The sequence below is a fragment of the Peromyscus eremicus genome, chromosome 12 (genome assembly GCF_949786415.1).
Source record: "Peromyscus eremicus chromosome 12, PerEre_H2_v1, whole genome shotgun sequence".
In the NCBI taxonomy this organism is placed as follows: domain Eukaryota; kingdom Metazoa; phylum Chordata; class Mammalia; order Rodentia; family Cricetidae; genus Peromyscus; species Peromyscus eremicus.
The window spans coordinates 78,950,452-78,963,934 of NC_081428.1; the positions used below are offsets into that span (position 1 = coordinate 78,950,452).

The following is a 13,483-nucleotide window of genomic DNA, read 5'->3' on the forward strand; positions in this document are numbered from 1 at the left end:
AGCTGGATTACAGGCAGTTATGAGCCACCAGACATGGATTCTGGGAACCAAACTCAAATCTGGAAGAGCAGTGAGTGCTCTCAACTGCTAATCCATCTTTCCAGCCCTTGATTATCACCTTTTAAATGATTTTAAATCTATTTCTTACCTGCCAGAGTTAGTATAATGATTTTCTGATGTAAATGAGATCTAATGTAAAATTACCTTTGTTTTCTTGACATGTATCATTGAGTAGAACCTTAGTGTTCTAGTTAGGTTTCTGTGTACAATTAATATTGTTAACTGTGGTTACCAGTCTGGCTTATTTCACTTAGCAGTGTTCTCCAATTTCATCCATAGCGCCAGTTACAGAATCTCCTTCTTTTTTTTCAAAGGCTGAGTAACACACACATGCATACTCACCTGCTCATACACGTGCACATATGCACACACTCACTCACATAATACAGGTGCACACTCACATGCACACAGACTCATTCTCACATACACACACACACACACACTCATACTCTCACACATGCACAAACACATGTGTACACACGAGTGCATGCACATACCCACACTCTAAATGTCTGAGAGACAGAAAAGAGAGAAAAGCAAGCCAACAGGAAGTGGGAGCAGGCTATAAAATCTTAAAGTACACTTCCTACCCACTTCCTCCAGCAACTTCCACCTTCTTAAGGTTCCACAGCCTTCCTAAACAGAGCCACCAGGGAGCCAAGTGTTCGAGCATGTGAGTCTGTGGGAAACATTTCATATTCAAACCACAACAGTGACTTTAATTAGGAGAGAGACAAGTTTAAGGGCTGGGATGTAGCTCAGGGGGAGAGAGCATGCATAATGTAGGCGAGATCCAATTCCCAGAACAGCAGGATGGATTTGCTGGTCATGATGGCTAATGCCTATAGTCCTAGCACTTGGGAGACTGAGGCTGGAATGTTGCTGTCAGCTTTGACTATATATGGAGCCACTGTCTCAGGAAGGGGGTGGGTAGCCTCTTTTCAGCATCCAGATTAACAGAAAATTCTATCTCGTATGGTGAAATTAAGTTAATTGTGTTAGGGAAATTTGGGATTTATTTTTCCTGTGTGAATATGTTGTGTGCATGCACACGTGTGTCGTGGTACCCACAGAAGTCAGATGTGAGTGTGATCCCTTGGAGCTGGACTTGCATGTGTTTGTGAGCCACCTGAAGTAGGGACCGGACTGAATTCTGGCCCGCTGACAGAGGGTAAGTTTCCTTAGCCACTGAGCTGTCTCTCCAGCCCTCTAGGTAAATTATTTAAGAAGAGTAACATTGCTCATTTTGCCTGTGAGCGTGATGCAAAGACCTCGCCAGGAAACCCTGGCCACCTGAGTTTGCTCCTAGAACCCTGCAATGGGAAGGAAAGGACTGGCTCCAGAGTTTCCCTGTGGCACACACAACTGTAGCTAGAGTTTTCCAGTCCTGCCTGGCCCACCGTCAGGACAAATCTCTCTCACCCGCCAGTCCCACAGCTGCTCAGACCCAACCGAGTAAACATACAGAGATTTATATTGCTTACAAACTGTATGGCCGCAGCAGGCTTCTTGTTATCTAGTTCTTGTATCTTAAATTAACCCATTTCTATTAATCTATAAGTTGCCACATGGCTTGTGGCTTACCAGTATCTTTTACATGTTGCTTGTCATGGCGGTGGCTGGCAGCGTCTCTCTGCCTCAGCCTTCCACTTCCCAGAATTCTCATCTCTGCTTGTCCCGCCTATACTTCCTGCCTGGCTACTGGCCAATCAGTGTTTTATTTATTAACCAATCAGAGCAACACATTTAACACACAGAACATCCCACAGCACACAACATTAGTTTATAGGAGTAATGTGAGTCGGTCCAACATGGTAATCATTTCTTATTGATAAACTTCTAATTTACTAAAGTAAATAGATTGCACATTCTTTACACAAAGTTCTTAATATCCGATATGCAAAACAATGACTGCTTTATCTCTCCATTCACTCATTGGGCATTGATAATACTTGGAATTTACAAAATGCTACTTCCCTACACATTGCGATTTTAAAATGCCATAATATGCAATATTGTATTTACTGAGAGATCTCAGATGATCTGATCATGAGAAGTTGCAGTCACTGGGCAGGAGGTAATGGTCCAAGGGAAGACTCTCACCAAACTCACTTTCACAGAAATCCTACTGTGTACTTCTGAAGTGTCTTGTTAAAAGTAAACAGACTCCGTTTTATGCAATTTAAGGTTTTGTTACTGAAGCAGACACTGGCAGGGGTGTGTAGTCTGATCCCTGTCATTTTGACTATACCTAGAAGGGCACTGTGAAACATCTATCTAGGTAGTTTTTCCTAAAGCAAGTCTTCCTTTATTAACTAAAAATTGGTGATTTAAAAAATCATTTTATTTGCTGGTTATGGTGGCACACATCTTTAATCCTAGCATTCAAGAGGCAGAGGCAGGTGGATCTCTTGAGTTTGAGGCCAGCCTGGTCTACAGAGCGAGTGGTAGGACAACCAGAGCTACATAGAAGCCCTGTCTCAAAAATAAAATAGTAGAGAAATCATTTGCTCTCATTAGTTTTACCTCTGTTTTTCAGCAAGCGATGTATACAAGTTGGTTATTATACTTAATAATTTACATGCATGTCTTCCTTATTAGAATTTGAGCTTTCATCCTTTTTTTCCCCCCTATTATTTTAGATAGAGTTTTATGATCCACTTACTTCTCTCTCCCAACTGCTGAGGTGACAGGCTGCATTGCCGTGCCTGGTCTGTGTGGTGCTGGGGCTCAAGCCCGGGGTTTCATGCATGCCAAGCAAGCACCATACCCACAGAGCCCCGGATTCAGGCTTCGTTTTATTTTTTGAGACATAGATTCACTGTGTGGCTGTAACTGGCCTAGAACTCAGAGATCCACCTGCCTCTGTCTCTGCCTCTGGAGTGCTGGAATTGAAGACCACCCAGGCTTGACTTGGAGCTCCTTGATGTTTGGGACCTCTTACTAATAGTAGCAACCCCAGAGTCTGACACGATTCTGAGAACTAGTCAATACTCAGTTCATGTTGGATGCAGAATGAGTTCCTGAGGTCGTGGGGTGGGCCATTCCATTGTAAGTGACTCTGCTTGCCTGGAATTTTTAAATCACACTGAGTAGAAACCCAAATTTCCATGAGTTCTTTTTTCAGGGGGTAGGGTTGAGACAGGGTCTTACTATGTAGACCAAATTGGCCTCTCATGGGAAGCAGTCCTCTTGTCTCAACCTCCCAGTGCTGGGACTGCAGGTGTGGACTTCCCACTGCTGAAAAGTACGTTCTTCTGGGCCTTGGTGGGACATAATGCTTCTTCTCCAGCAGATTTCAGATATTCGAGAGAGGCTCGTGAGTCTTCTGTGACCTCCACTACACACTTATTTCAGTTATCATTTGTACGACTGTGTTGTGCTCCTGTCACTAGACTGGTCCCTGACACACTCCAGCCTAGCTGTCATTTATTCAACTGTTGTGCTTCCTGTCACTAGGCTGTGGACCTGACACACTCCAGCGTATCTGTATCCTCTTAAAATATTCTTCTGAGACCTAACATACCATTCTGGATATGGTATTATATAAAGCAGGGTAAAAAGAGTTAGCCTGTGTTTTGAACTTAGTATGTTCTCTATGGGACCTCAAAGCTTGATGGTGTCTGATTTCAGGATTACCTTGATGTATATTAATTTGATAAAATTTGATGCAGCTACTGGGGAACTTCAATTTTTTTTTAAATCAAAGCACAAATATATTTCTCATGATCACTGAATCTCCTCATCATTGTACATTACCTAATGAAGAATACAGATATTTTCTTCTATGGAAACCATCTTTTTCATACTTGGTTTACTTGTCATGTAAAGGTTTACCTTGGCCAACTTCCTAAGAGCTGTGATAGTAACCGTTATTCATCAGCCAGTCACTAAGTGTGTGCTGGACTCTGGACTTTGTGCAGAGATGACAAAAAATGCTCACTGTCCCTGCCTTTGGGGAGTTACATGGACTGCCCCTAGCCTTGTGCATGTGAGACTAAAGTGGGCTAGTGTGGCCCCAGCCTGACAGCAGTGTGCTGTGTTTTTGTGCATCGGAGGAGGACTGGGTAGTGATGTCAGCCACCATGGGCACCTGCTCTAGCACGGTGGACTCTGTAGCTTAGGGCTTGAATTTGAGTCCTGGTTTTACTGCTTGCTGCTGTGTGGCCTTGCAAGTTAGTCATGCAGTTGAATTGTGCCTCTAGATGGTGCTTGGTGAGGTTGTAAACATTGGCTAACTTAATAGATCCAAAAGGTTTAGAGCAGCATTTGTGTTACGGAAATACTCTGAACGTTGGCCACTATCTCCATGGAAATCAGAAATGTCCACCCTGGAAGAGCTTGGATAAACATTTTAGTTCTTTGGAAGGTCTTCCATGTAGAGGAATGATTTATTTATTCTTTGTGATTCTATATCTTGAACTTTAATGCAGCAGATAGACCTAGCTGGCATTGAACTCAAAATCCTCTGCCTCCCCAGTGCGTCATTTACAGGTATGAGCCATACCCAGCTGAAACCTTCAGTAAGTGCGTCCTGAGTCACTAGAAGTGACTGAAAGACTAGCTGGCCACTGCTTGTGACTTTTCCCTGGTCATTGATATGTCTCAACGGAATGACTGTAAACCCGTAGTGCCTAGGATTAAACCCATGGAGGTGACTGCAGCTGAGAGAACAGACGTAAGGCAGAGACAAAACCAGGCTCAGAGCATTGTCTGTGTGTACGCCAGCTTTCCCCGTAGAGGTTCTACTGGGTTTGGCAAACACCATCCAAGCCTAGTGGGTGCCTGGTTTTGCTGTAGTCCAGCACAGGAAGCAGCTACATAAAGTGGAGTTACTCTGACTCAGAGTAACTGACCTCACTGTATTATTATCAGTTATTTTCTGTACTTTGCAGGCTGCTCTTAAATTCAGAATATTTCCTGTCTCAGACTCAATTAATCTGGATCTGCTTGTTAATTCCCATGTTAGGCTCCTCTCAGGCTGTGTTCTGAGACTCTGACCTAACTGACCTAATTCATGTCTCAGTTTTCCAAAAGCACATTCCAGGGATGTGCCTTTTCCTGCCCAATCTCAGCACACTAATTCTAACTCAAAGATTCACAGACATTTTCAGTTTTCCTGCCTGTTAACTTAAGCTATATAGCCTGAATTCTTCAATATCTCTCAATTAATTTTCTGAATTTTTTTATTATGGAAAATTTTACACATACACAAAAGCAGATTATGACGAACCTTCATATACCCAAAGTGATTAGTAACAGTTTGCCAACCTCCTCCATATATTATATATATTATATTGTGACTGAAAATTCTTTAGTCCAGTTAGCATTCAAACACACACTCCTGCATTCTGAAATCACAGCTGCAGTGTAGGGAAGATGATGTTGTGAGCAACTTGCTTTCTTTTCCTGAAGTCCTTTTAGCAGTTAGCACCAATTAAATAGTTAAATGACGCTTTTAGATTGAACATTATTATGATATATTTTGGTTTGGGATGTACATCTCACCTCCTGTGCCTGTCAGGTGCCAAGCAGGATTTCTGCTCTGTAGTGTGACATTTTTACTCTAGTTCCACTTAAGAACATGACTTTGGATCATACAGTCTGTACCTCTTAGCTGTAATCATTTAGTAATGTAGACTTGAATTACAGTTTTATTATTTAGCGTGTGTGTGTGTGTGTGTGTGTGTGTGTGTGTGTGTGTGTGTGTGTGAAACTCAGCATTGATTTGGTAACTCACAAAGAAACCTAGCCGTTTGCTGGGAAGACATGAATTTCTGTTTTGTCTCTTAGAAAAGCTCCTTTGGAATGAGAGTGTAAACACAGGTAAATCTGTAAAATTTCTGCTTCTCCCTAGAGAGCCTCCTTTTCATCTGACTAGAAGAGGCTGGGGTGAGTTTCCCGTGAGAGTGCAAGTTCACTTTAAGGACAGCCAGAACAAGCGGATAGATATCATACACAATCTGAAGGTACTGTAGCAGAGCATTGCTCCCGGGAAGCACAGTGTCTCTTTTCTTTAACTGCTTAAAGTAGTAGCGTTTATTTCCTGAGGGCCTTGGCTGCAGATGGTGGAAGCAGGGTAATCCCTGAGCATATGATGCTCACCCCTGCAGCGCTTTCTCCTTAAAGCTGGGGAGGTGAACTAACTCTGAGGAAACAAGAATTCACCCCTTCCTTCCTTCCTTCCTTCCTTCCTTCCTTCCTTCCTTCCTTCCTTCCTTCCTTCCTTCCTTCTTTTTCTGTTATCAAGACAGGGTTTCTCTGTGTAGCCCTGGCTGTCCTGGAACTCACTCTGTAGACCAGGCTGACCTTGAACTCAGAGATCCACCTGCCTCTGCTTCCTGAGTGCTGGGATTAAGGGCACATGCCACCACCACCCAGCAAGACTTCAGTTAATGTGATGCTTGAGACCCTGTTAATCTAGACTTTATTTTTGTATGTGAGGCAAATACTTTGTGATGTTCAATCCCTAACACTGCAAATATAAGCATCACACAAAATACATAAAGATTAAGAGGAGTGAACATGTTTGGACAAAAATTAATAAGGTTGTAATAGTTTTGAATTGAATATCCTTCACTGGTCTACACATGTGGCTTATTATACAGCCATTATAATTCATATTTATTGAATATTTCCTGTACAAGGAGAAAACTACCTTTATAGTCCATTAAAAGCAGAACATAAAATAGCATGCAGTAAAGGCTGAGTCAGGTACAAGCCCTAGATTCAGTCCCCAGCACCAGTGAAAAGTAAGTAAAAATTTTTAGAGTTTTGATGTTAGTGGTAGAGCACTTGACCATCGTGTGCAAGAAATTCTTAGCTAACACCACATATAAAAAGAAGGATCAGCCGGGCGGTGGTGTTTAATCCCAGCACTCGGGAGGCAGAGCCAGGCGGATCTCTGTGAGTTTGAGGCCAGCCTGGGCTACCAAGTGAGTTCCAGGAAAGGCGCAAAGCTACACAGAGAAACCCTGTCTCGAAAAAAAAAAAAAAAAAAAAAAAAAAGAAGGATCATCCATGATTTTTAAATGTTAAAAGAAAATAATACCAAAATGTTATATCTTTAAACATTTCTTTGGCAATGTTATATAACTGTTACAGTTGGAAGACAAATCATTTTTAAAGTTCCTCTTGGCAGCTGGATGTGGTAGCACTAGGGAGACAGAGGCAGGCAGGTCTCTGTAGGGCAGCCTGCTCTATAGAATGAGTTCCAGGTCAGCTAGGAATGTTACACAGAGAATCCTGTCTCTCGAAACCAATCAATCAACCAATTAAATAAATAAATAATAAATAAGGTCCCTCTTACCCCAAGTCCCCCTTCCTTTGTGGTAATCATCTGTGGTTCCTAAAAGGGAACTAATAAAACTGAATGCATCAGCAGAGTTTTCTTTTTCATTACCTTTTTTGTGTGCATGGACCGCTCTCAGCCCGAGACCTGTAGGAACTTTCCTTCTATTGAGGATACACAGCACTGTTTGTTTCTTTGAGGTTAGAGAAGAATGGAAGACAGCACTAAGAGCGTGAGGGGGCTTGGACCAGAAGGGCAGGCGTCCCCCCTTACCGTTTCTTGGGGAAAAAATAGTTTTTGCTTTTTTTTAAACATACTCATTTTTATTTTGCACGTACGAGTGTTTTGTCTGCGTGTGTGTATATATACCACATGCTTGCCCAGTGTCCACAGAGACCAGAGAGGGCATCAGATCCCCTGAAACTGGAGTCACAGAGAGTTGCAAGCCACCGTGTAGGTGCAGAGAACAGACCCCAGGTCCTCTGCAGGAGCCGCCAGTACTCCTGACCATTGAGCTGTCTCTCCAGCCCCAGTCTTTGCTTTCCTTTGGTCACTGCACATGCTGTTTTATTTGCCAGTGGACCCAGCCCTAATTCAACAAATAAAGGGCTTGTTTACATAGTTCTTACCTATTACATTTTTTTTTTTCAGTTCTCAGTGGAAGATTATTTGCGACACAGTTCTTTGGTTGTTCTGTTTGTTCATGTTTGAAACAGGTTGTCACTATGTAGATCAGACTGGCCTATAACTCACAGAAATAACTGCCTACCTCTACCTCCGAGTACTGTGATAAAAGGTTTATACCACCACATCGGTTATAAAACACAGTACTTTAAAATGATTGTAAAATACATTTAACAAGATTTATTATTTTTAAATATGTGTATGTATGTGCAGAGGTGCATATTCATGCAGGTGTCCATGGAAGCCAGAGACACTGGATCCCCCTGGAGCTGGAGTTATAAGTGGTTGGGAGCTGCCTAACCTGGGTGCTGGAAATCAAACTTGGGTCCTCTGCAAGAATAGTACACAGTCTTAACTGCAGAGACCCTTCTGCTTAGCAACTTGCCTTGAAGCATGATTTTATTATTTTGTTGCATATTAGTCTGATCTCAGACTTCACTGAGGAAATAGGGCAGAGTCTGGTCTTCCCTGGAAACCGCCCCCCCCCCCCCCCCAGCACTGGGAAGCCTGGTACAGATCCACAGACCTATTCTCAGTAGGGCATTTGTCAGTAGCTGTGAGAAAGTGGCTTGATTGGTTCTTAGCTGAAATGTAACAATACAGATTGTAGAGAGACTTATTTCTATGTCCAGTGGACAGAAACATGGATGTAACCTCAAGTTGCCCTGTAGTCTTGGCTAAAAGCTGAAATATTAAAACTGTAGACGTCAGGATCCAGACAAACCAGTTTTGCTGCGTAGGCCACAGAATCTGCAGCTTTCCCCTGTACTGGTGCCATAAGCATCCGACTGAGACATTGTGACTCTAGCTAGCAGGCCGCCAAGATCTCACACCTGGAGAAGTGGGTTTCTATCAAAGCACATGTTGGTGGCTTTACGTCTGTTCTGTTCCACTTCCCTGTCTCCAGTCTAGAATCAGCCCAGGTACGACTTGTGCTGGGAAGCCACTCCCCTCCCCACGAAGATAAAAGGAAAGGCTGTCACTTCTACCACGTGGGTCCTGGTTCCTCTCTCCAGAGCTCCCACCATGCTGCTGTCTCAGGCTCGAATGGTCAGAGCCGCCGTCCATGCTGTCTGTCTGTCCATGGCTTCAGTAACTCTTAATGATAAACTTCTGTCTCGTGTCCCCGTGAAGCCACACCCGAAACTTCCCACCATCATTACTTGTGTTTTTGTTTTTAATCTCCATAGCACCAAAATGTGGCGGGCCAAGTTGCCTCGCCTATGTGGGCTACTACATAGCCCCCCGATTTGCACTCCTGTCTCTTAGAAACCCTTAACACCCACGCTTACTGCCCTATCCAGCCTCACCTATTCCTGCTTAGCTTTTGATTTTTTTTTCCCCCAACTTACTGTTTTTCCTTTTAGTCTTACTGTACAGTGTTTGTACTGATAAAGTGTTAAAAAAATGTTTTCATTGTGGGGATATAAGTTGAAATGCTACAATAATAAGAATTTCAGTGCAATTATAATTGAATTATAATACTAACTTTTGTTAGTAATATCATCGTTTATATTTCCTTGCTTTAAAAATAAATCTTTTGTGGTGCTGTTGTATCTAAAGTATTTAATGTTGGCTGTGCCGCTTACATTTTCATTCATAGTTTTCAGTCGTGCGTCATAACTACCCACCGTGGAGTGGCATCATGGCGTTGCATGTGCATTTCTGTGGCCTGCCGTTTGAAATGTTTACACACAGCTTTTATAAACTGACATTAGTGCCACATAATCCCTTAAAACTGGACGTGGTGTGATTTAGTAAAGCATTCTTTATTGGTCTGTGATTATAGATAAGGCTGGGAATTTGGCTTTATTCAACTTTCCCCCAGAATATTGAGGATCGGGTTGCAGTGAAGTGGTGTTAGGTAAATCTGTAACCTCGGTCAGGCTCGTGAGCAGAGTGAAATCTGACGTGTCCCTTTGTCTTTGAATAGCTGGATAGGACCTACACTGGCTTACAGACCCTGGGTGCGGAGACGGTAGGTACCTCCCTCAGCCTTGTTTGCGGTACGGGGGCGGTAGGGGGAGGTGGGGTGTGTGTGTGCGCGAGCGTGCTGTGCTCAGCTTACATGTGTGATACAGGATCTCATCCTGTGGCCTAGGCTCACCTCAAATCCAAACTTCCTACCTCAGCCTCTAGAGTGCTAGGATTACAGGTATTTGCCACCACCCCAGCTGACTTATTATTTTTATTTAACAGAAAAAGGATGAGTATTGGTCTTTTTTTAAGTTGGATTTTTGCTGCCACCCCACCCATTTTTTCTTTTTTTCTAATTGTGGTTTAAAACATGACAAAACTTTTAAGATCTGAACCATTTTAGCATATGGCTCAATGACATGAAAATATGTTTATCACCCCTGAACTTTTCTCAGCTTACAAGTCCATACCTATTAAGTTACCCCACGACTTGACTCTTTGTCTCTGTGAACTTGCCTCTGTCACATGATTAGAATCATAGAGCATTTGGCTTCCTGTAACTGCCTGATTGCAGTTCATGTAGTATCCTCAGGGTTCATCCGTGTTGTAGAGTCCATCCCTTTTTAAAATTTATTTTTATTTTTTATTTGAGTGTTGTACCTGCATGTATGTGTATCCACCTCATGTGTGCCTAGTGGCCATGGAAGTCAGGAAAGAATGTCATCCCCTGGAGCTAGAGTTAAGGATAGTTATGAGTCACCATGTGGGTGCTGGGAGCTGAACCCAGGTCCTCTGCAAGAGTGACAAGTGCTCTTTTGTTTATTTATTTAAGACTTACTTTTAATCCTGTGTATATATATTTGTATCTGAGTGTATGCCATGTGTGTGTGGGTGTGCCCAAAGGGACCAGAAGATTTCAGCTCTTGGAGCTGAAGTTAATGGGCACTGGGAATCGAACTCAGGTCCTCTAGAAGAGTAAATACATGCTGTAAGCCACTGAGTCATCTTTCCAGCCCCTAAAGAGTTTTAAATTTTTATTTGTATATGTGAGTGTTTTGCCTTCATGTATATGCACCCTGTGTGTACAATACCCACAAAGGCCAGAAAAGGGCATCGGATCCCTTGGAACTGGACTTACACACAGTCGTTAACTAACATGTTGAGAGCTGGGAATTGATCGGCCAGCTAAATCTTAACTATTTAGAGAAGTGGACTTTATGATACCAGAAGATATTTATTAAGTACCTTCTGTATGCTTTCACTGGTCCAAATGTTAGGAGTAAAGAGATGAGTAAGATTTTTTTTTTTTTTTTTTTGGTTTTTTTTTTTTTGTTGTTGTTGTTGTTGTTTTTCAAGACAGGGTTTCTCCGTGTAGTTTTGGTGCCTGTCCTGGATCTCACGCTGTAGACCAGGCTGGCCTCGAACTCACAGAGATCCACCTGGCTCTGCCTCCCGAGTGCTGGGATTAAAGGCATGTGCCACCACTGCCCGAGTAAGATAATTTTTATTCTTGATGTTTTTGAGCATAAGGTCAGCAGTCTAGTCTGCTTTCTGTTGCTCTGCTAAAGACCATGACCAGAGTGACATGGGGAGGACAGGACTTACTTCATCTTACAGCTCCCAGATCATAGCCCATCACTGAAGAAAGTCAGGGCAGGAATTCAAGCAGAGTCCGTGGAGGAATGCTGCTAATTGGCCCGTTCTCCGTAGTGTGCTCAGCCTGTTTTCTTACGTAACTCAGAACTACCAGGCCAGGGGTGGTACTGCCCATATTGGGCTGGACCCTCTCACGTCAATTATTAATCAAGAAAATGTTCCACAGGCTTGTCCACAGGCCAATTGATGGAGACATTTTCTCAGTTGTGGTTCTTCTTCTTCCCAAATGACCCTGGATTGTGTCAGATTAACAAAAACTAGCCAGCATGGACAGTAACCACTAAACACAGAGGCCTAAGACAGTTTCAACTGCGGATGTAAGTGCTGTGGAGAAGAGTGGCTGGTGAATGGTCTTACGTTCAGTCACAGTGGATAGGAAGGTCTTCCTGAGAGGGACATTTGACACGTGCTGGGGGAACAGTGTTGTGAGAAACCATAAAGGGAAAGGAAGGGACTCCCTTCTGTAGCTGGCCTGTTGAGATGTGGTTAGAGATTCATCCCTGAGGGCACGGTTTTGGACTCATAAGCCCACTTGTTGCCCAACTGTGTAGGTGGTGGATGTTGAGCTTCATCGGCATTCCCTTGGCGAAGACTACATTTATCCTCAGTCATCTGAGTCAGACATATCTGACGCCCCGCCGTCTTTGACCATTCCAGCCCCGGTGAAAGCTTCCCCAGTGGCACGGTCCCCTGAGCCAGCGTCTGCTGCCCCTGTGGGAGAAGGTAATGCAGGGTTCTTGCTTGAGGGAGTCACTCTCTGGGTGTTTTTCTCATGTGTGGATGACACCAGATTTCTGCTTTCAGCAGCTTGAAGTCGATGGAAAAACATTGTTTCCAGAAGTGACCATGCTGCCTCAAACACAGAGCTCTAGTGTGAAAATAGCTAAACTTCTGCTCTTCTTGGAAACAAGTTTTTCATCCGTTTCTATATTTTATAAAAGTGAAAAGGCCCCCCAAATCATTGGATTTTTATCCTCTTTAAACATATGTGTATAAGTGTTTTGGCTGTATGTATGTCTGTGTACCACATGCATTCCCAGTGCCCATGGAAGCCAAAAGAGGGCATCAGATCCCCTAGAACTGGATGGAGTTCCAGATGGTTGTGAGCCACCATGTGGGTGCTAGAAATCAAACCCAGGTCCTCTGGGCAGCCAGTGCTCTTTATAGTTGAGCCATCTCTCCCATCCCTATATTTTTATCCTTTGCTGAAGACTTTATGGCTCAGATTCTGATTGTGTGACTAGGAGACTTTAATATCAAATATTTAATCCTATGTTTAAAAAAAAAATTCACCATCAACTAATGTATTTTGACTGTGACATTTTTATCATTTACTAAGACTAAATGTATTAATGTTTATTTTTTATATATAAGTAGTTGATTCTAAATGTTTATTTTATCTCTAAACTGTTATTTTATTGTAATACTATTTTAGTTTTTATATAAAATTTCAACTTAATTTCTCCTTAGATTTCCATTGTATCCTCTATGGATATCATTACATTAAATGAATTGTTGTTTTTGTTTGTTTGTTTTTTGTTTTTTTTTTTTTAGTTTTTCCTCTCCTCTGGTTTTTAAATTGATACTATAAAACATGAGACAATGCACTTGTATTCTTTTGTTTTATGTAGCTCATGGTTAATGCATTTTCCAATTTCCTTGTATTAATTGCTTTCTCATTATTGTGACCAACTACCCAACAAACAGCGGCTTACGGGAGGTAGAGTTGATTTTGGCTCACAGGTCAGAAGAATACAATCCACCACAGCAGGAAAAGGATAGCAGTGGGAACAGCTTGGTGCACGCCGACCTGGAAGCACAAAGGAGGAATGCCAGGCCCTTCTCCTTTTCCCTTTTGTTCAGCCTTAACCCCGG

At 42.7% G+C, this 13,483-nt stretch overlaps 1 protein-coding gene across 4 annotated transcripts in view; it reads left to right on the top strand.

Annotated features, from left to right (window-relative positions):
* Positions 1 to 13,483, top strand: part of Yeats2 (YEATS domain containing 2) — a 100,077-nt gene that overhangs the window by 33,343 nt on the left and 53,251 nt on the right. For all 4 annotated transcript variants that reach the window (XM_059277878.1, XM_059277881.1, XM_059277880.1 and 1 more), the window contains exons 8-10: positions 5,918 to 6,029; positions 9,969 to 10,013; positions 12,160 to 12,331. In XM_059277878.1, coding sequence (XP_059133861.1) covers positions 5,918 to 6,029; positions 9,969 to 10,013; positions 12,160 to 12,331 — 329 coding nt within the window. The remainder of the gene's footprint in view (positions 1 to 5,917; positions 6,030 to 9,968; positions 10,014 to 12,159; positions 12,332 to 13,483) is intronic.